The 19,266-nt window shown below is 54.8% G+C and overlaps 6 protein-coding genes and 1 non-coding gene across 7 annotated transcripts; 3 read left to right on the forward strand and 4 right to left on the reverse strand.

Annotated features, from left to right (window-relative positions):
• Positions 1-486: 486 nt before the first annotated feature.
• On the forward strand, positions 487-1,515 carry BO70DRAFT_397252 (uncharacterized protein; the record flags this gene model as incomplete). The annotated part of the gene is made up of 3 exons (XM_025546684.1): positions 487-642; positions 707-1,047; positions 1,095-1,515. The coding sequence occupies 3 exons, from the start codon at positions 487-489 to the stop codon at positions 1,513-1,515; spliced, it is 918 nt and encodes a 305-aa protein (XP_025398355.1).
• A 728-nt stretch (positions 1,516-2,243) lies between these two features.
• BO70DRAFT_397253 (uncharacterized protein) lies at positions 2,244-2,908 on the forward strand (the record flags this gene model as incomplete). The annotated part of the gene is made up of 2 exons (XM_025546685.1): positions 2,244-2,317; positions 2,359-2,908. The coding sequence occupies 2 exons, from the start codon at positions 2,244-2,246 to the stop codon at positions 2,906-2,908; spliced, it is 624 nt and encodes a 207-aa protein (XP_025398356.1).
• A 639-nt stretch (positions 2,909-3,547) lies between these two features.
• BO70DRAFT_t197 lies at positions 3,548-3,619 on the reverse strand. The gene has a single exon. It is a non-coding gene; the product is annotated as a tRNA-Glu (tRNA).
• A 6,855-nt stretch (positions 3,620-10,474) lies between these two features.
• BO70DRAFT_293625 (CCR4-NOT core DEDD family RNase subunit POP2) lies at positions 10,475-12,072 on the reverse strand (the record flags this gene model as incomplete). Its single annotated transcript, XM_025539448.1, has 2 exons — positions 10,475-11,455; positions 11,548-12,072. 2 exons carry the CDS (start codon positions 12,070-12,072, stop codon positions 10,475-10,477), a joined length of 1,506 nt encoding a protein of 501 aa, XP_025398357.1.
• Positions 12,073-12,478: 406 nt separating this feature from the next.
• On the forward strand, positions 12,479-13,077 carry BO70DRAFT_362919 (NADH dehydrogenase [ubiquinone] 1 beta subcomplex subunit 3). Its single transcript, XM_025543443.1, has one exon. It carries the CDS (start codon positions 12,593-12,595, stop codon positions 12,779-12,781), a length of 189 nt encoding a protein of 62 aa, XP_025398358.1. The 5' UTR covers positions 12,479-12,592; the 3' UTR covers positions 12,782-13,077.
• Positions 13,078-13,174: 97 nt separating this feature from the next.
• On the reverse strand, positions 13,175-14,999 carry BO70DRAFT_362920 (WD40 repeat domain-containing protein). The gene has a single exon (XM_025543444.1). The coding sequence runs from the start codon at positions 14,835-14,837 to the stop codon at positions 13,287-13,289; it is 1,551 nt and encodes a 516-aa protein (XP_025398359.1). The 5' UTR covers positions 14,838-14,999; the 3' UTR covers positions 13,175-13,286.
• Positions 15,000-15,181: 182 nt separating this feature from the next.
• On the reverse strand, positions 15,182-17,434 carry BO70DRAFT_429956 (acyl--CoA ligase). The gene is made up of 6 exons (XM_025548111.1): positions 17,092-17,434; positions 16,653-17,033; positions 16,314-16,589; positions 16,086-16,248; positions 15,712-16,034; positions 15,182-15,648 (listed from the first exon to the last, which is right to left on the reverse strand). Exons 1-6 carry the CDS (start codon positions 17,365-17,367, stop codon positions 15,319-15,321), a joined length of 1,749 nt encoding a protein of 582 aa, XP_025398360.1. The 5' UTR covers positions 17,368-17,434; the 3' UTR covers positions 15,182-15,318.
• Positions 17,435-19,266: the final 1,832 nt, after the last annotated feature.

Below are 19,266 nucleotides of genomic sequence, written 5' to 3' on the forward strand. Positions count from 1 at the left end.
GTACCGTACCTGACCAGAAGTATTATTGTTATTGACTCCAGCTTCGCCTCAGCCACAATCGCTTCCACGATCAACTCTCCTGTCTCTCGCCCCTTTCCTCCCCTCCCGACTGACATCTCCATCGCATCAAGCAGTTGTCCCTCCTCATCAGAGTCTGCCGTTGTGTTGCCTGGCTGTTGTCGCAACCGCCCGTCCTCACCTTGAAACCGCCCACCTTAGCGTCCGCGCGGCACCGATCGGGTTGCCCCGTTTACCTCGCCGTCGTTTTTTGATTGCTATCGGCATAAACAATCCATTTCACCCTCCATTCCACTCCCTCCACGACCCCTCCATGCCGCTTGTCGCCTCATATCCAGGCGCTTAAAAGACCCCCCCGATTCCGATCCATCCATCAAAGCGTCAGGTCGCTCTGTCCTCCCCGTTCGCTTTTGGGAAGCGCCCTTTGTCGTCAGGCTCCGCCCTCCCTTTCCCTCCTCGTCCCGCACCATGCAGCTCCCGAGGCCGTCGTTCAACCCCGGGCGGACGAAAAACCTCATCCATGGCCTTCAGGCCTTCATAATCTTCCTGGCGTGGGCCCTGACCATCGCCGTCTTCACGAGGGGCGATGGTATTGATGGGCGCTCGGCCTGGTACTGGGCTCTGGTACGTGCGACCGTCGGACTCCAATCGCATGCCAGTTCCATACTGATATGTCTCCTTTGTCTAGTGCTGGTTCAGTGTCCCCGGTTTGATCTACCTCGTGGCCGTGCCGATGTGGCCGCGCGCACGACGCTTCGGAAACGTTTACGCCTTCGCGACCATCGACTGTCTGTACGCCATCCTGTGGTTCACGGCGTGGGTTTGCGTGGCCAGCTATGTGGCCGAGGGAAAGAGCAAGGGTAAGAGCTCGAGCACCACCTCTAGCTCCAGCACCAGCACCTCCACCAGCAAGTCCAGCAGGAGCACTTCCACCAGCACCAGCAAGAGTGGGTGCGATAACTGGGCCTACGGAGACGCCAGTAAATGCAAGATCAGCACGGCGACGGTGATCATGGGCGTGGTTATCTTGTAAGTGCCCCATCGCAAGCCCCCGAGCACGGCGCTAACGACTCCAGTCTGCTCTTCATCGTAACCGCCTTCATGTCCTTCCGCAATGTGGCGCACTTCCGCCGCACCGGCACCCTGCCCGATGCGGTCTCGGATCCCACGTTCGCGGCGCAGTCGAAGGCGGCGTTCTCCTCGAATCCGGCGCACGACTTTGAGGAGGAGGAAGATGACTTCCGGTCGCGGGCCGGAATCGGGACCTCGGTGCGCGGCGACCGCGACGAGGACTACGCTCTGCTGCAGCAGAGCGAGGTGGACGAGTTCGGGAACTCGCATGCTGCGCGGTCTGCGCTGTCGGGGGCATACGACCCGACAGTGTCCGCAGGGGCGAGTGTGCTGCACGACTACAGCACCAGCTACGGCGGCGCCCACGGGCAACACTACGGCACGCCGTCGGAATTCGGGACGAATGTGAGTGGCTACGGGCGCTGAGCGTGTGTGGCCGGGATTGATCTGCGTTTGTAACTCTTGAAACGACCATGGAGCGGTGTTGCGGGCGCATTTCCTGCTTTTTGTCTGTCTGTCTGTCTGTCTGTCTGTCTGTCTCTCTGTCTCTCTGTCTGATTGTTGCTTTTTATTTTATTTTTTTTTTCAGTCTGGCGATGATGTATGTATGCTGTGTTGAGTTCCTGGCCGTCCGTACGGACGTGATGATGTCTGCATGGTTATTGACGATTTGGATGACCCTACTGGATCCTTGAAATAGATATCTCTTCACGAATCTGCTGTATCTTGTACTCTCACTATATATGTGCACCTCATGGTCTGCCAATCAACCAAGCGTAATACTCAGCAGCTGACCGCCAGACACATTCTGCCGGCTTCTGCGGGATTCTGCCACCGCCCGGCCAGCTCGCTGGACAAGGACAGCTTGCCCCAGCCTTGCATCTTCATCTCCTGCATCTTCATCTCCTGTCCACCTGTGCTCGATCCCTGTCATCGTGTCATTTCCCTTCCCATCGCAAGCTGTCCAACCCGAAGGTGCATCCCCCCACACCACCACCCCCCTCCGTCAAAAATCTCACACATACTAACATCCGCCGCACAGACCAACCTCGCAATCTCATACATACAACAATCAACCACACAACACGGAAACACGAAACACGCGATCCCCCAACCAGACCGGACCAGACCACCCACACCACCTCCCGCCCACAATGTCCCAAATAGACGACGACCTCTACAACCAATACCCTTTGCACCTCAACCCAACCTCCAAATCCATCACGCTGTCCCCCTCCACCCCCCTCCCCGCACACACCCCCAGCCCAGCAACAATAACCACCGAATTGGAGCACCTGAACGCCCTGCACCGCTCGCTCCTCACCCTCGACCCGCCCAACATCCCCCGCCCCCGCTGCCCATGAACCCCAAGCGCAGCGCGCAAATATCCAAGCTGCGCGACTCCGCCAACGCCGCGTTCCGCAAGTCGGCCTTCGCCGAGGCGGCCCGGCTCTACACCTACGCTATTGATATGGCGCTGGGCAGGCCGGGGTGGGAGCCGGTGACCCTGGCGAGGGATGAGTTGGCGGGGCTGTATTCGAATCGGGCGCAGGCGTGGATGAGTCAGAGGCTTTGGGTGGAGGGGGTCGTTGATGCCAGGTGTAGTGTTGAGTGTAAACCTGGGGGCAATGTTAAGGCGTGGTGGAGGGGCGGGAAGTGTTTGGCGGAGATGGGGAGGTGGGATGAGGCGAGGGAGTTCGTGGAGAGGGGCTTGGAGGTGGAGGGGAGGGCGGGGGATGGCGGGAAGGAGCTTTTGGGCTTGCTTGGGGAGGTCGAGGAGGGGAGTAAGAGGGCGCAGAGGGCTGTGAAGGGGAATTAAATCAGGATTGCATTGGATTGGGATTGAAGGGGGGGAGGGTGGTTTGTGGGAATCAGTGAGATGGATGCGATGCGATGTGATGCGGCGAGTAAACAAACCACTTACTCCTGACTCTATTCTATATACTACCGTGGTGTGGATGAGGATGGGCGGTGCTGATGATTGGATGGGGGTTTGCTTACTCTCCTAATGGCGTTATGGCTGTATGAATATAAATGCATGGATTTATTATTTACACTCGGTCTAGATATCATTCCTGTTCCTGTCACTGATAAAGTTACTCTTACTGACATCATCATCATCCATTCACCCACCCACCCACCCACCCACCAAAAACAAACTACCACATCATCCAGCAGACTGCAGCTGTCAGTGTCAATGTCCGTGCCACAATAACAACCCAAGATAACCTTTCGAGGATCCCTAACCAAAACCAGTCTAGTGAAACAAGCACCCAAGAACGAACATCAATCAACCATCATGATATCATGATATCATCCCCTTCCTTATCATGCCCCAGGCCATAAGGCTGAACCCGCACACACACAGAAAAAAAATAACATTCATAGATAGCGCAAGCAAAGTGAGTGAGTGGGTGAGTGCTTTCTGTAAATGTACAAACAAAAAGATATCGAATCTCTCCGATGCGGGGAATCGAACCCCGAGCTGCTGTGTGAGAGACAGCGATGTTAGCCATTACACCACATCGGAATTTGTTGGAGGGATGGGTGTGGTTGTGGGTTCTATGGGAAGGAGATTTTTATCGGGTGTGGTTTGTGGTTTGTTGGTTCGGGTGGGTGGGGACCGAACGACCGGATCGACCGGCTGGAGTTGGGTGTAGTTACATGGTACAGATGATGTAACTTATGGGCGGTTTTCTTTCCTTTTTTTTTTTTTTTTTTTTTTTTTTTTTTTTCCCACCTGGGTGAGGGGGATAGATAGATACTGTACAGGGTTATTGAAGAAAGAGATATCGAGTCGGTTGTAGTACGGAGTATTTTGGCATATATTCGGGATGCCGAGGTGGTTTGGTTGTTATATATACGTATATAACCATCACCCATCGAGCTATCCTGGTGTGTGAGATACATACATACATGCCAGATAAATCTGCACAGTACACAATAAGGCGCAATATGCCATGACACTTTCTGTCTCTGTCCACATAATCCACATGATACATTGTCGTTTCCCCCTTTCTGCTCCTGACAATTTATGTCTTTGCCTCGAGGTCAAATCCGCCCGGACCGAGTAAGTAGCATCGGCATCGGCACCGTTATGCATAAACCCAAGAAAAAGAAACAAGCCAGACACTTGAAGCGCCCTCCGCTTTTGACTCTCCTTGAAATGAGATAGACAGAACAGACCGTCCGGAATAAATCAAACCATTTAAAATATGCATTGGGAATCGCAAACCCCAGATATCAGGCACAAAAGAAGCACAGCCAGTGTTGTGCCTATCGAGACCACGACCTGCACCTAGTATGGAGATGCGACGTCGGTATGAAACGGATAAATATGATAGATGTCGATGGGAATGAGATCCTTGATCCCCTCCTACCCCCCGAATGATGCGGATATGTCTTATGTTGAAGAAACATATCGAAATCGAACACCTGTGTTGTTTGATAGACCTTGATGACGAACTTAATCAGACTGCTCTGGCTTTCGCGGCTGCTCGAGAGGCAGAATGAATGGTACTGTTCGCACAGTTCCTTCTGGCGAGACTTGGAGAAGCCTGGTTTCCAGGCGTGGAAGATGCTAGGGGAACATGCAAAGCTCCGCGAGGTCGCGGATGGCTTCGATGATGTTTTCCTGAACCAGCTCAAGACGTTTATATGTCAGTTGACGGTGTTATTTCGGCAACTCTTGTCGCGATGGAAGGCGATAGACAGTCCCATCCAGCACCAGGGGCGCCGATGACATCCACTTGGAGGTGTTGGTATTGAGGAAGTTGTTATTGGCGGGTGAAAGGCACCAGCCGCCATATTGAAAGAGACAAGAGTTGTCTCAGAGTAAAACGACAAGCTGCAAATGAGGAGGGTGAGAAAAGCACCAGATCAGTCTTCGATGTCGAGGTGCCGCTGTGCAGTCCGCGGAATCCGTCCGGTCCCAACTGTCTTGTTCCACTCTGCGATTTGAAATCGGCATCGAGAAACACCAGCCCAGTAGGACTGGGATCGATAGAACAACCCCAGAGTAAAAGGGTAAGCCGGAGGGAAGGGGGGCAAGGAAGGCGCCAAGTCGGGTCGACCATGTGCCGTGTCTGTATCGATTTTGTCGACACTGCGTAGACAATATCCAGTCGATTGGGAGTATAGCGTGCCCCGGTTGCAACTCTTCTTCGATCACGATCTCTAACAGGGCGCCCCGGATGACACACAGATCTCGATCGATCCTTGAAGTCGTACGGCCGAATGATCGATGAGCCGACCCACTGTACGGCCCACACCCCCTACAAGAGGGAACCAGTTCTAACTGTTGGAACTGGTCAATTCCATTTTGGCATCTGCGTTCGATCTTGAAGGCCAACTTCTGGGACCGATAGGACGTGTCTAGGGAGCAAGACCAGCCAAGGAGGAAGTTATAATTGGCGACGGTGTCGACAGCAAACAGCCGCTGTGCAACCAGCCCCTACATGGGGAAATCAGTTTTGTTTGAGCTGTCCTCTGTATCGATCATACAACCAGTGCAGAAGGTTCTGATTCTCCAAAATGGAAACAGCAGCCGATCAGACCGATGGCTGAGTCGGCTCCCCAGATACATCAAAGGCTTCCTGACACAGTCGGGGAAGCAGCCAAGGTCGAAAATATATTCAGACGCGGATGCTGAAGTTTCATTGGGACATCACCTGGTAGTGCCGTCGATCAGCTGCGACGCATATCTTGAAATGGACCACGTCCGAGTGACAATTCCAGAATTAGCAAAGCGAGGTGGGCAAGTACGCAGCGTATGACCAACATCATATCCCACAAGGACAGATGATCCAAATGAACAATTTCAGATCTCCTAATGCAGATGACGATAACATGTCCCGTGTTTGAAGAAAATAGAAAGCGCATGGTAAATGAGGTATCAAAAAACTTGTCTGCCATTCAGGAGGGAGGAGCAAAAATGCTCCTTCTAGCCAACCAACTTCGCATTCCTGAATGCCGTTGACATAGCCCACCAGATAGATGGTCTGGGGAATGGAAATTAGCACGAATAACGCATGAACAGGTCGACTGGAATCCGATCTCGAAAAAGGAAAATATGCAACATATTCAATTATTGCTCAGTTCCGCAAATTGCTGAAGGTTCAGAGCAAACTGTGACAACTTGTGGAACAGGAATATGCAAACACAGCAAGACGCACAGGAAAAACGCTGGTTTCAGTCGTAGAAGTGCGGAGTTTCGTCTTTTAGAGACCCATTTGCAGAAGAGGCGTCCCATGATGGCGTTGACGATGTCCAGTGGAGGAATGAATTAAAAAAGAGCATCATTTTGATGATCTCATGGTGAAAGTAGAGAACCATTGGGAAGAACCCAAAAGCGTTGTCACTTGATCTTTTCACTGACCACCATCACTTCGTCTTTCACAACTTGGAAAGGAAGTGCCGCATGCGTTGCACCAGCGATGGATTTAATACACCATACTACCAAGTATATCTCGAAACGGAACGACCACAGGAAGCATAGGAGTGCTCCTGGGACCGTGCAACCAAGATGACAAGATGAAAACCGGCATATGTAAACATAGATGAAATGGAGCCCGCTGAACTGTGTCTGATAACCACTTTGTAAATGAAGAACGATTCTTGCGAAAATTGCGATTGGCAATTCCGGTACCATCTGCCAAGACGGTCGAGTTTATTTCCCACGATACCTTCGTTTTGTAACTGTGATTTGCGATGGAGGCCAAAAACCAACCACAAGAGCAACTGCTGGAGGTAATGCCGCAGGATCCAGATATCCTGGTCTGCAAAGTGAACATAATACAACGACTTCATCCGGTAGACGAACGATAACTCCGGTTGAGTTGATTGTCATATCACGAGGAAAGTCTCGTACTTGATCGAGGTCGTAAGTGGTGACTGTAGAGTCGCCGCCAATATCGAAAGGAAGGCCATAACATCGAATGCCTGAGCATTTTCTGTTTCGTCGTTCGATTAATGTCTGTATGGCAGGCAATATCGGGGGAATCCTGGTGTGATGGTGATGGTGATTGAGGGATGGTCAGCCCAATAAACTGTTGAGCGAGCTTCTAGGAGCTGCCGGTTGTGATAGACATGTTGTCTCAAGTATCTCTGTCGATACTTGGATGGTACGGGTGAATCTTTCTCTGATCCACCGAAAACCGATAACACTCGGTCTTGGGCATGAGGTTCTGCCAAGTTGACGTCGGGCTGTTTGCTGGCCAGCTTTCCGTAGATTGGCGAGCGCAGAAACCAGACAGAAACATAGCCAGGATTCATGCTGTAGTGCATGCCACAATTTGCTGGCATATGCCGACATTGAGGTAACCAGGGTCCCATGAAATAGGGACGGAGGTTCACTTCATGCTGAGGCACCTATGTCTCGTTGTAGTCATCGGTATCAGGATCATGTCGATGACAGAATCGTCAACATTGACCGAAGATGATGCCTGTTTCTTGACGGGGCCAAGTTCTATCTTCCCGAGTGTCTTCAGTCGTGCTCATCAGGATATCAATTCCTATGTCCCCGAGGCGGCTGTATTCGGCCGCGTTCACCCGGAGACCACTCCACCTCCATGAGGCAAGTGTCTTCAGCCGAGTTCATCATCGACTCCATCCCCATCCCCGAGACATGCGTCTTCGGCTTGTTGTGGAAGACCACCACCCCAGCAATGCTGCTCGAGTGCAATGTAAATAATGTAGGGTGGACAATACAAACTGATCCATACCAGGTTGTAGAAACTCAAAACGCCAGCAGTTGGAAAACATCACGCCGGCAAGCGTTCCATCTGTATGATCTCCAAATGGGGACCCCAAGCAATGAGTTGGGCCCAGTCTTGCATCGACCACATATCACATTGAAGCTGAATCTGATCCTAAAACAAGGAAGGAAACCAAGAAGCCGTGCGAGGCAACAGAGATTGCTCGCCACCCTTCCACAAGCCGCAAAAGGCCACACAGACCACTTTGCGACCGGCCGAAACCGGGCTGATTTCAGGGAATAACAGCATCAGCGTCTTGGGAACTCGAAGAGTCGCGCGCGCCTTGTACCATATTCTGGTCCAGTAGCAATTGGTCCATGGGTATGGTCATGAGTGGGATAAGAATTCCAGATCGAAAAGTTTTTTTCTTTGGAAAAACAGGACAAGCCGAAATTAGCACTGTCCTGCGTCGAAGAGCCGGAAATTATACGGGGCAGTCAGTCGTTCCGAACTTGGACGGATTCTGCGCCATGTCTGGTTTTGGGGGTCACTTGAAGCTGTGCACCGGCGCCGTAGTCGGATTAAGATCAAGGTCGCCATTAGGACATTTGATGCCTAGATCGTAGAACAGCTCCGGGCCCAGGGCCTGTCGCATGTGTCTGGAAGCAAGCCGAAAGACCCAAAGGGGATGCCAGGACAGTGGCCCTTCAACTATGGGATATCATGCCAGTGATTGACCTGTGGGGAGATCAAAAGCAACCCGAAGGCACCCAGATGGGATATCACGCCAGTGACCGCCCAATCTGGTCGATCTCCTTCAACAAAATATCGGGTTCAGTTCATGTCAGCCACAGTGGCAGCCTCCAGCTTGATGATCGCGCAACAAAAAATGATCGGGTGAAGCGAACAGTGTTCACCCGAGATCGAGTGTAATGTTCGACTGTCGACATGAAGCAGATCCACAGAACATCGGCTCGGACTCAACGACCGGTCAACCAAGCAACCAACCCAGCGAAAAGAGGGTATACCACGCGAGAACATGTGCTTTGCAGTCGGACAACCAAGACCAAGAACAAGATATGTTGACAGTCCGGACCGGAAACTGGAAACAAACAAACACCCCAATCTTTTAACAGGCAACATATCCATATGCCAACAGACCGGAGACATCACAAGACCAAACATCACCAAGACCATCAGCAAGTCATATAGAGAGAGAGCACATGTAGGACATAAGCATCACCCACAGTGCACAATAGAAAGGCAAGATATGTGTCCAAGGATGTTGAACACAGAGGCACAGAGGACAAGACACAGGATAATCAAACCACATCACAAGACAAACCAACAGAAAAATTCTTCCCCCCCTCTCCCCCCCCTCTTTCCTCTTTCCTCTCCCCGCAACAAGAAAAACACAAGAAAGACACAAGCAGCAGAACCCCCCAGCGCAGCGGGGGTCCCAAGCCCCTATATATACCCCTCACCCAGCCAGTCAGCTGACCCCCGTCCGAATCGCCGGGGACGACAGTTCCCCGCAGTAACCGAACCCAAAAGACTGGAACGCCGGTCCGGATTCACAAATCCCGGGTTGAGTTGGATCAGGGAACTCGGGGAGGGGTGGGATTGGCGGAACCAGCAAACCTCAACAGATTCACACGGACAGCAGACCAGCTAGTGGACCAGTGGATCTGGTGACGGTGTTAGCATGGGGTCTGGAAGTCTGGGTGAGGATTCACCCGAGAGAATGAGGCTGGGTGTGTGTAACGGGTGGGGGGTGGACAAAGGGGAATATAGGTGTGGGAGTGATGTGGGAGATAGGTCTGTCACTGAGGGGGACAAAGGGAACCATGAACCAAACTATAACCCAAACGAGTGTTCTGGATAGCTACCTAGTGGTAGTAGGTGAGTGTGAGTGAGTGAGTGAGTGAATGAAAGAGTGAAGGAGTCGAGTCACCGGATAGATATAGCTACCTCGCTACGCCAAGGATGAGGTAGGTCCCAGACACAGGGAGGGGGCAGTCTAGCAATGGAGATTTAGAATGAGATGCCAACCAAATCCACCTACCTACCTAGGTAACTATCTCACACAGAAGAAGGAAAATCCAACCCCCTACGCGTACAGAGCAAGCCCTCAGGCCCCGGAAAGAAGGAAACAATGGAAACGCCTGCATGAGGTAGATCACATTCCGCCGGAGACGAACACCATACACCTGTTGCAAACTGCAAACACCCACCTCCAAGAGTAATACGACGAGAGAGCATGGTAGGCGAGGAACTCCATGGTCAAACCGAGCACTAGCGACGAAAGAAGAAACGACAAAAACAAACAATGCACCAAGAAGGCAACAACCGATGCCACATGCTATGTACATCCATCACATCATATAGATTCCTTGCCCTTCGCACCGAGAGAAACAAGTCAAGGAAAGAAAAGAGAAAAAAAAGAAAAAGAAAACCGCAACAGCAACCAGAACCAGAACCGCCCGCAAACGTTCAAAGGTGGAGAGGAGGCCGGAGCTCCGAATAAATCGTCAGATCCCATGGTCCACGGAGCACGGGGCCTGTACAAAGCAAAGAGAGTCAGGGGAATTGGAAACGTAGACGACGGCACGAACGCCCCGAGCCCGATCTAACACCCGAGAGAAAGGAAGACGAAAACCGACAGCACGCAGCGAGCGAGCGAGCGAGCCTCACGACTTGGCGAGGTGGAACTGTCCCAGCACTCCGCCCGTCGCGCCCGGGGTCATAGTATGCGGGGTTTGGCTGCCGCCGACGTGACCGGCGTTGGGCGTGCTTGGGGTCCCCGTGGCAGAGTAGATGGTGGCCCCGTTGAGGTTCGGAGTCTGGTGCGGCTGCATCTGGTACATGAAGGCAGGCATGTGCCCGTTCAAGCCCCAGATCTGGCCCGAATACTTCGACACATCGATGGCGCCACCGAATATGATCTGACGCATCTTCCAGTAGATCTCTCCCGTCACGAGCGAGTCCGAACCGGCCTGGTGGGCAATGCCAACACGCTTGACACCGAGCTCGTCTGCGATATCCTGAAGTCCGGACTTCTGTCCGAGGTTCGTGAGAATCTGAATGGCGGCCGGCGTTAACGGGGAGTCGTTGACCGCCTGGTTGCGGCCCGCGTGTTTCATGAGGTATTTGATATCGTACAATGACGGGAAGAAGATTTTGAGCAGCTTGTGGAATTCCTCCTCGTTCTCGGGCAGAGCCTGACAGAGCATGATCTTCATCAGATAGCCAAAGTCGTATCCGGAGTGGAAGGAGACCCAGTGCACATCCTCCAGGAGCACGAGCCCCGAGCTGATCAGCAGAGCGCCGAACTCGAACGGGTCGATGCCGTTCTTCTCGTGCATCGCGAAGTCGATACCCGCCTTGGCAAGCATCGTCGTCGACTCCTGTGCGTACATATCCTCCTCCAACGAGAACCGGAAGTTGAACTGCCATGTGCAGGGGGCGGGGACGAGACTGTTTCCGAGGGGCTGGCCATTCGCATCCGTGGCGTTGGGCGGCGATACCTCGCCTTCGTTGGAGAACAAGGTGATACCGAGCTGGATCATTTTGAGGAGGTCGACGTTGCACCGCAGGGTCTGGTAATGGTAGTCCGCCTTATTCGTAAACGCTCCGATGGGACGTGCGACGATGCCGGGGAACTCGGTGTCCTGGCAGTCGTTAGTATGACGTCGAAGCGAGGCCCCGATCAACCCCACGTGGAAGACCTCCGGAAGGCCCCCCCGGTTCGCTGGTGGCTTACCATGCTGATATACGGGTACTTCTCGACGAGCTGTCGGAGGATGGCCATTTCCTGGGCCAGGTTGTGGCTCCATACGTCACGTATCCGGGTCTTCACGGTACCGGCCTTCGCCTCGAGCGCAAGCCGACCGTCGTGAGCCTGGTGTAATTGCTGTTGTTGCATCTGCGCCCCTCTGGCGAAGCCCATCTGCGCAGCGTGGCTGGCCAGGCCCGTGCCACCTCCATCGCCGGCGGCCCCGAAGCCTGCGACGGACATGCCATTTGCGATGCCGGTGCCGGACAGTGTGAAAGGGTTGATGTTAGTGTTGGGATTGCCGGCGGCGAAACCGGGGTGGCCGCCCAGGGAGGGAGGCGGAAGAGCGGTGTTGGCCGACTGGGCATGAGCCGGGTGATGCTGGGCTTGCTGCTGCTGCTGCTGCTGCTGTTGCTGTTGCTGTTGTTGGTGCTGCTGGAGATGGGCTTGTTGCAGGTGGGAGTAGGAGGCGCTTAGGCCCGTGGGGCCATATCTGCCGACAGGAGGTGGCATGGTGTAGGCAGCGAGGCGAAGAGCTGGTTAACGGTCATGCATCTGAGAAGGGAGGAATAGAGGCGAGACGAGGCGAGGGGAGGGGAGGTGAATGGACTGGGAGAGGGAGGAGCAGCCGCAGCAGCAGGAGGGACACAACCGATCGAAGAAGGCGGACAAGCTGCCGTCGCTGGATGCGGCCTAGCGCGCCAAGCCGTTCTCCTCGGGCTGTACAGCTTCAACTTCCTCTCGCTCCTCCCGCCTCTCTCCCCGCCGCTTTCCCCCTCCCTTTGCCGTCCATTGTCTGCCCGGAACCTGCGGATCACGCACTCATCCTTCTCGCTGCCCCCTCCGCTACCGAATCTCCACGCTATCTCCTCGCTTCCCCTCTCCCACCCGCCCACTCGCCCACCATGGCCCCTCCCAACCTCACCGGATTCGACCTCAGCGAATTCAAGAAGGCCGCCCACCCCCAGTCATCCTGGGCCAAGAAGGACCCCTGGGGTCGCGGGTACGATCTCCCCCGCTTCACGACCCTCCCATGACACAATTTTCCCTACTGACCCCTTCCAGCGAGACCTGGAGATACACCGGCCCCTTCAGCCGCGCCAACCGTTTCAAGCGCATCTTCCCCGGCTTCGGCATTGCCACCGTTGCCTTCGCCGGCTACTGCGCCTACGAGCACTTCTTCCTGAAGGACGACCACCACCACGGCGACGCCCACCACTAAAGAACGACGATCGGCGACGCGGACGCGGCGGGAACCGACATGCGGTAGAAAAGTCGAAGGATACCCCGGATTGCTGAGACTGGAGGCATCCGTATGTGATTGAAGGAATCGGGGATCTGTGGGTGTAATGAAGCCGGAAACGGCTGAAGCAAGGAGAGGAGATAGAGTGTGGTCTCATTGTCCTGGATGGCCCCCTCCAGCTCTCTAGACGGCGCTTGGGTTGTTTCATTTGTCGGGTGTACATAGGTAGTATCTGTTCTTTTATCACATAACATTACTAAGTGCATTGTTCGTTGGTGTGATGGAATTGGCTTAGTAGTAGGTGTTCAGTACCGGTCTTTTAAAGAAAGCGCTTTTTATATAGTCTTTGACTATTATCAACTAAGTAAAACGGTAACATGGCCCAATTGGCTAGAAACATGATCATCAGATTCGCATAACATAATATGCCCTTAAGGCACTCGCATCTATACATAATTTTTTTGTCTATCCATCGTTACCAGAATCACTCGAAGACCAAGGAAATGCCGTCATCACCCGCAGTGACGACCCGCTTTCCGTCCGTGCTCTGCACAAATGCCATGATACCGCCCGATTGCTCTCCCTCGGAGTTCTCGACGAGTCCCAGGTGGCCCTTCCACTCCTTCAGCAGACCGTGGGCAGCGGCCGCGGTTCCTCCACGGGCGTCCCAGCGTCTGACGATACCGTCCATACCGACCGAGGTGAGAAGCCACGTCTGGCCCTGGCCCGCAGCGGCGGACGCAATGGGGTTGGGACGAGGCACGGGGCCCCCGGGAGCACGGCTCTGAAGGAACTCCACCTTGACCACGGCGCCCTCGTGCGCATCACGGATGTGGCGGCGGACGGCGAAGCGATGAGCGGCGTCAAAGAGGGCGATAGATCCGTCGACGGAACCAGCGGCTAGAAGGGTCAGGGGAGGGGAAGAGAAGGAGAGGGTCTCGACGCCGTCACCCTGGGCCTGGAGAGAGGCGAGGATGGTGCCTGCAGCCGAGGCTCCGGTCGACGCCTGGGAGACGTTCTTGCCCTTGACCTTGGCAGCAGCAGGGCCCCCGGCTGGGGCCAGACGAGGAAGACCGACCACCCTGATGTGGCCTTCTGCACCACCAACAGCAGCAATCGAGCCACCGGGAGAGATAGTAACAGCGTACAATCCACCCTCGACCGCAAAGCGCTGATCCTCCGCGGTCAAACCGACCACGGCGTTGGTTCCAGCCGAGTAGGCGACGCCGGCGGCGGCAGCCTCACCGAAGACATCGTAGACATAGAAGCTGCCGTCTTCCGAGACGGTCGCGAGCAGCTTTCCGTCCGGGGTCCAGGCACCAGCCGTGCAGGATCCGGTGTGCTGGAAGAAAGACTGGACGATAGAGATGGGCTGCGAGGCGTCCCGGTGGTCGATACGGAACACCCAGGCACTGCCATCGTTGGCACCCAGAGCGATGACGTTGCTCTTGCCCTCATCACCCTTCTCGGACGGGCACACAGCGACCCAGTTGATCTCCTCCACTTCCTGCATCTCCGCGACATACTGCCATGCGCCCCCGGTTCCCTGGGCCGTCGCATCGCGCCAGGCACGCAGCTTGCCGTCTAGACCCGCCGTCACGACATACTCTCCCTTGGGCTCGGTGAATGCGACCGCATTGACGGTGTCCGTGTGGCCCTCCAGCTTCAAGATCGGCTTCAGCGAATCGCGCTCGCGCCTCGGTTGAGGATCCGACTCGTAGCTCTTGGGGAGGACGGGGCGCGCTTCATTCGGCGTGGAATCGAAGATGTAGGCGGTGTCATCACCGGAGCCCGTGACGACAATGTGGTTGTGAATGGGATGTTGAGCAATGCAGAAGACGGAGTCGTTGTGGCTGTCGAAGTGGGCGGCGGAGTCGTTCTCGAGGGTGATTTCTTGCTCAAACGTCATGTCCTGGTCTTCATCCTCTCCGTCGGACTCCATGGGGTGGTCCTCATCGCGGTTGATGACCTCATCGGCTTCATCGCCCTCGATATAGGCGTCCTCGTCGCGGGTGGGATCTTGGGACGACGACATGGTGATGTATGGTGCGAGAAAAGAGGGAGTCGAGGAGTACAGAGGATGGGGGAGGGTGTGTTTTCGGGGTTGATCGGTCTGAGGAAGAGATATTCAACCGGAAACTTCCCCGAGGTCTATTCCAAAGAGGGTTGGCAGGAAGAGGGGCGAAGCTGGAAGAATGGCTAGCTATTATTTTTTTCTGTTGCTGAGCAATCGCCCGATCAACCCCCGCTTAGAAATTCGAATCTTCCCCGCGATCGATGCAAACGCGGCAAACACCGCCGCCGCCGCCGCCTGCAGAAGCTGGCGGCGATTTCGGTGCATCATTATTATTATTTGCAGACAAGGATTCTCTCTATATTGGAATCTGATACGTGGGGTACTATCTAGGAAATATAAAGGGTACACAATGGTTACATCCGAAGCATACATTGAAAGCAGAAAATCTTGCATGGGGTCCAGACCCCTCTAGACGGATACTTCGTGAATCATCATGACATTACAGCCGGGGGCCAGCCTGCCTCTTTGCTTCCTTCTCCTGGTCGCGGAGGAGTCGGCGCAAAATCTTGCCGCTCGGGCTCTTGGGGACAGCATCGATGAACCGGACACTGCCCTTCAGCCACTTGTGCCGAGCCTTGTGATCCTCGACATGCTTCTTGATCGACTGGGTGATCTCCTCGTCGCTGCCACTAGCAGAGGCCGACTTGACCACGATGGCCTTGGGGATCTCCCCGGCCGCGTCGTCGGGGATGGCGATGACGGCGCAGTCGGCGACAGCCGGGTGGGTGAGAAGGTGAGCTTCCAGCTCTGCTGGGGCGACTTGCAGTCCCTGATGGGTTTGGCCTGTTACTCCATGCTCGCGCAAGTAAGGGATGTGCTGTGGGATACGTACCTTGACCTTGATCAGTTCCTTGATGCGATCAACGATGAAGAAATGCTCCGTCTTCTTCGGTCCCAGCCGGACGACGGCCTCGTCACCGGTGCGCATCCACCCGTTTTCAAACGTCTCCTTGTCGGCCTTCTCGTTCCTGAGATAGCCCAAAACAACACTTGGGCTGTAGACCACCAGTTCACCGGGAGTATCATAGGTTGTGATCTCTTCTCCCTCGGGGGTCACAATGCGCGCTTGAACCCCAGGAATAAGGCAGCCGGACGAACCAAGGTAGATGTCAGTAGGGTGGGTGGAACACACGACGGTTGATGTCTCAGTCAGGCCTAAAACGGCTGTCAGTGTGGGTAATGTCTTCCGGGACTGGGGAAACGGACCGTATCCTTGTCGCACGAGCACGTTCGGATAGAGTTTCTGGAAGTCCGCCGCGGTTTCCATACCCAGGGGTGCGGCGCCGGTAAAAAGCGTGGTGATCGAACTCAGATCGTACTGGGAGCAAATATTGTGGTTCCGAAGCATGCTAATAATGATCGGAGGAACCTAGACAGACAAAACGATGAGCGATCGGCCCAGGGGAGTCTCCGTGCGGATTGAGGTGTACCAACCAGAAACAATCCCGAGATCTTAAAGTTTTGAATTGAAGCCAAGTATGACTTTAAATCGAACTTGGGCAGGACGATCGTCTGGTCGCCTCTGAAGGGGCCCGCATGGCAAATGACCACGAGGGAATAGATATGGCTTTGAGGCAGCAGGCACAGCGAAATCTCCGTGTGATTGGACTGTGTCCCGGGGGCCTTGATCGTGTCGCGCCACGAGCTCTCAAACGCCGAGATCTGCAGGACGTTGGCAATTACGTTGCGGTGTGAGATCATCACCCCTTTCTGCATAAGAAGCCAGTCAGCTGGGATCCCTGAAAGGTTCCCATTCCGATCGTTTCCACTTACAGGCAACCCAGACGTCCCACTGGAATAACAGAGGAACGCCGTCCGACGAGCGCCCTCCCCGGCGGTCCACTTCAGCCTCTCGAGCCTCGGGAGCGACTTGCCCTGTTCGATAAACTGCGAGACGGTCTTGTATTGGGCGGGGGCCTGGATGCCGGCCGTGAGCGGCGGCGGGAGTTCCAAGAGGTATATGCGATGCTTGGGAAAGCCTGCGAGGGCGGCACCCTCGAGCGCAGTTTGCAGGAGGGGGAGACAGGTGAAGAGGACCTGGGCCTTGGAATCAAGCAGCTGGTGCTTCAGCTCCGCTGCCGAGTAAGCCGCATTCGCTGGTGTCACCACGCCTCCCAACTGATGTACGGCCCATGATAGAGTCAGGGTATCCAGCTGTGCGCGGGATTGGTCAGCAGTGAGGGCGTCAAAGCGTCACAGTCAGCAAACGCACCGTGTTCAAGCTGAACAAGGCTGCTGTCTTGTCCCATTCGGTGCCGGTGTTGGGGGCCCAGTTGAATTCCTTGGCCAAGCCGCGAGCCAGATGGTCGACGCGATCCACGACCTCCAACGCCGAGAAGCTTTTGCCGGTGATGCCGCAGGTAAAGGGGTCTCTTGAGTAACCGAGGGGCGTGCGTCCGTAAAGGTCCGTGAGCATGAACTCACTGATTGGAATATTGTCCGGGATGGGCGGCAGGACGCCTGAATCTTTGGGGGGGTGGAAGACCATGTTTCAACCGGCACGGTCGGGTGGTCCGTAGTGATATGGCGTGAAAGAAAAGAGGAGGGAAAAGGAGGGAGGGATGTCGTGGCACCCCAAGGGGCGTGGGGGGAGACATATAAGTACTACTAGTTACCTAGTAAAGCGACCAGCGACCGCAGCGCCTGCAGGTGGCTTTGCAATGTGCGGGGAAAGCTTCTATTTTTTGAGATCTAGTTACCGAGGCTGTCCGGTCCATTGTCTCCATCTCTCCCTCCCTCACTGTGCCCCGGCCCAATGAATGACGACCCATCCGTTGATTACCCCAGCGCACAATTATTGGGGGCCTCCCCCTCATTCGCTTTTTCCGAAGAACGAGGTGGTCGGTCATTCCCTTGCCTCTCCCTCTCGGGCGAGCCATTGTTAGCCGAGGCCGACCAGTGGGACGGGTAGCACGGAAGCAATATTAATATAGTTAGTGAAGGCGCGAAGAAGCCCCAGAAAAAGGAACTGGGGATCGGCGGACCCATTCCTTCCATAGAGTTAGCGGCCGTTTAGCGGCCCTGGGCGTCCCCCCCAAATCACTTTCGACTGCTTTCCAGCGTTTCCACACCGAGTAACTACTGGGGGGGGGGGTCTCCGGGGGCTTTTTCCTGTACTACGTATCAATCCGACATGTGCCTGAGTTATAGTAATGACATCACGATGCGGATGCGGAAGAGGCAAGGGAGGGCAGCCGGGGGGGCTCAGTGGCACCGTTACTCTGTCTTTCTCCCCGGGACGAACCCCACCCGACCGTTGAAATTGATGGGATCGGCATGTAGATGGCAATGCAGGTACTTGAATCTTCACTTCTCTCTACCTGGTGAATTTGCCCGTGCCGTGCCGGTATACATCGATCGCATTGTTGTTTGATTGCTAGGATAAAGACTGTGTTTGGGGACAGCTGGGGGGATTGAATAGCCCCGTGACGGTTGACTCCCCGATATCTATCCCGGCTTTCCGTCTGCCTCCTCCCTCCTACTGACATCATCTTTGCCGCTACAACACCGCCACCACCGTACTTTCACTCAAATCCTCTTTGATAACCACCCAAAGAACCCGAGCATCTCCACTCACTATTCCAATGGCGCCCTGCGAGAATTGCAGCGCCACCGACCACGAGGCCAACCACTGCCCCGTCCCGCGCTGCTATACCTGCTGGACGTTGGGTCACACCGCGCGTGTCTGCCCCGAGCAGATTTGTCGTAAGTGTTATCATCGCGGCCACGATGCCCGAGACTGCACCCATGCGACGGACGAACAGAAGCCAGCCACTGGTACCGTGAATGTAAGGCGGTTTGCGCTGACTACCCCTGTCGATGACTGTGCGCCGACTAACCAGCAGCAGGGAAAATGATAAAGGTTCAGCGTGGAGTTTACGGGGTTACGCGGGGCACACCTTTGTTGCTTCTTTCTTTTCTGATTTGACATGGATTTTCGCTGAGCTTTTTCTTGATATGTCCGGTTTCAAAGCCACCCCGGGGCGGTACTCGATGGCGATGGGGGAAGATGGGAGCGATGGCGTTTTTATGGGATCAATACCAACAGTACTATCTAATAGTCGACCTGGCGTGTGTCTGTCAGGATGCGGATAATATGCTTAATACACGGTCGCAGTGGACCTCTCCACGTGTTCTATTTCTGTGCAGAGAAGCCTGTCAGTATGTCGTAGATGCACGGCTGGAATGGCCCCTTGCATTGTCTAGGCTGGACCCTGGCCTGGGCCTGGGGTCGGGATCTCCCGTCGTCGGTATCCCGACCTGCCCGAAACTTGCAAGTAAACTCCTCACACAGCTACAGGGATGGCGTGGGTACGAAAGCATATGGTGGGTGAAACGAGTCGGATATCCGATATGTCGTGACGGTTGCCCTCAATGTGAGGCGGAC

The sequence above is a fragment of the Aspergillus heteromorphus genome, assembly GCF_003184545.1.
Source record: "Aspergillus heteromorphus CBS 117.55 chromosome Unknown BO70scaffold_16, whole genome shotgun sequence".
Taxonomy (NCBI): Eukaryota; Fungi; Ascomycota; class Eurotiomycetes; order Eurotiales; family Aspergillaceae; genus Aspergillus; species Aspergillus heteromorphus.

Coding starts and splice junctions, on each gene's coding strand:
- BO70DRAFT_362920 (XM_025543444.1), bottom strand. CDS start 14,837: ATGTCGTCGTCCCAAGATCCCACCCGCGACGAGGACGCCTATATCGAG.
- BO70DRAFT_429956 (XM_025548111.1), bottom strand. CDS start 17,367: ATGGTCTTCCACCCCCCCAAAGATTCAGGCGTCCTGCCGCCCATCCCG. Junction 17,034..17,091: donor CCTTGTTCAGCTTGAACACG/GTGCGTTTGCTG, acceptor TCCCGCGCACAG/CTGGATACCCTGACTCTATC. Junction 16,249..16,313: donor AGATCTCGGGATTGTTTCTG/GTTGGTACACCT, acceptor TTGTCTGTCTAG/GTTCCTCCGATCATTATTAG.
- BO70DRAFT_362919 (XM_025543443.1), top strand. CDS start 12,593: ATGACACAATTTTCCCTACTGACCCCTTCCAGCGAGACCTGGAGATAC.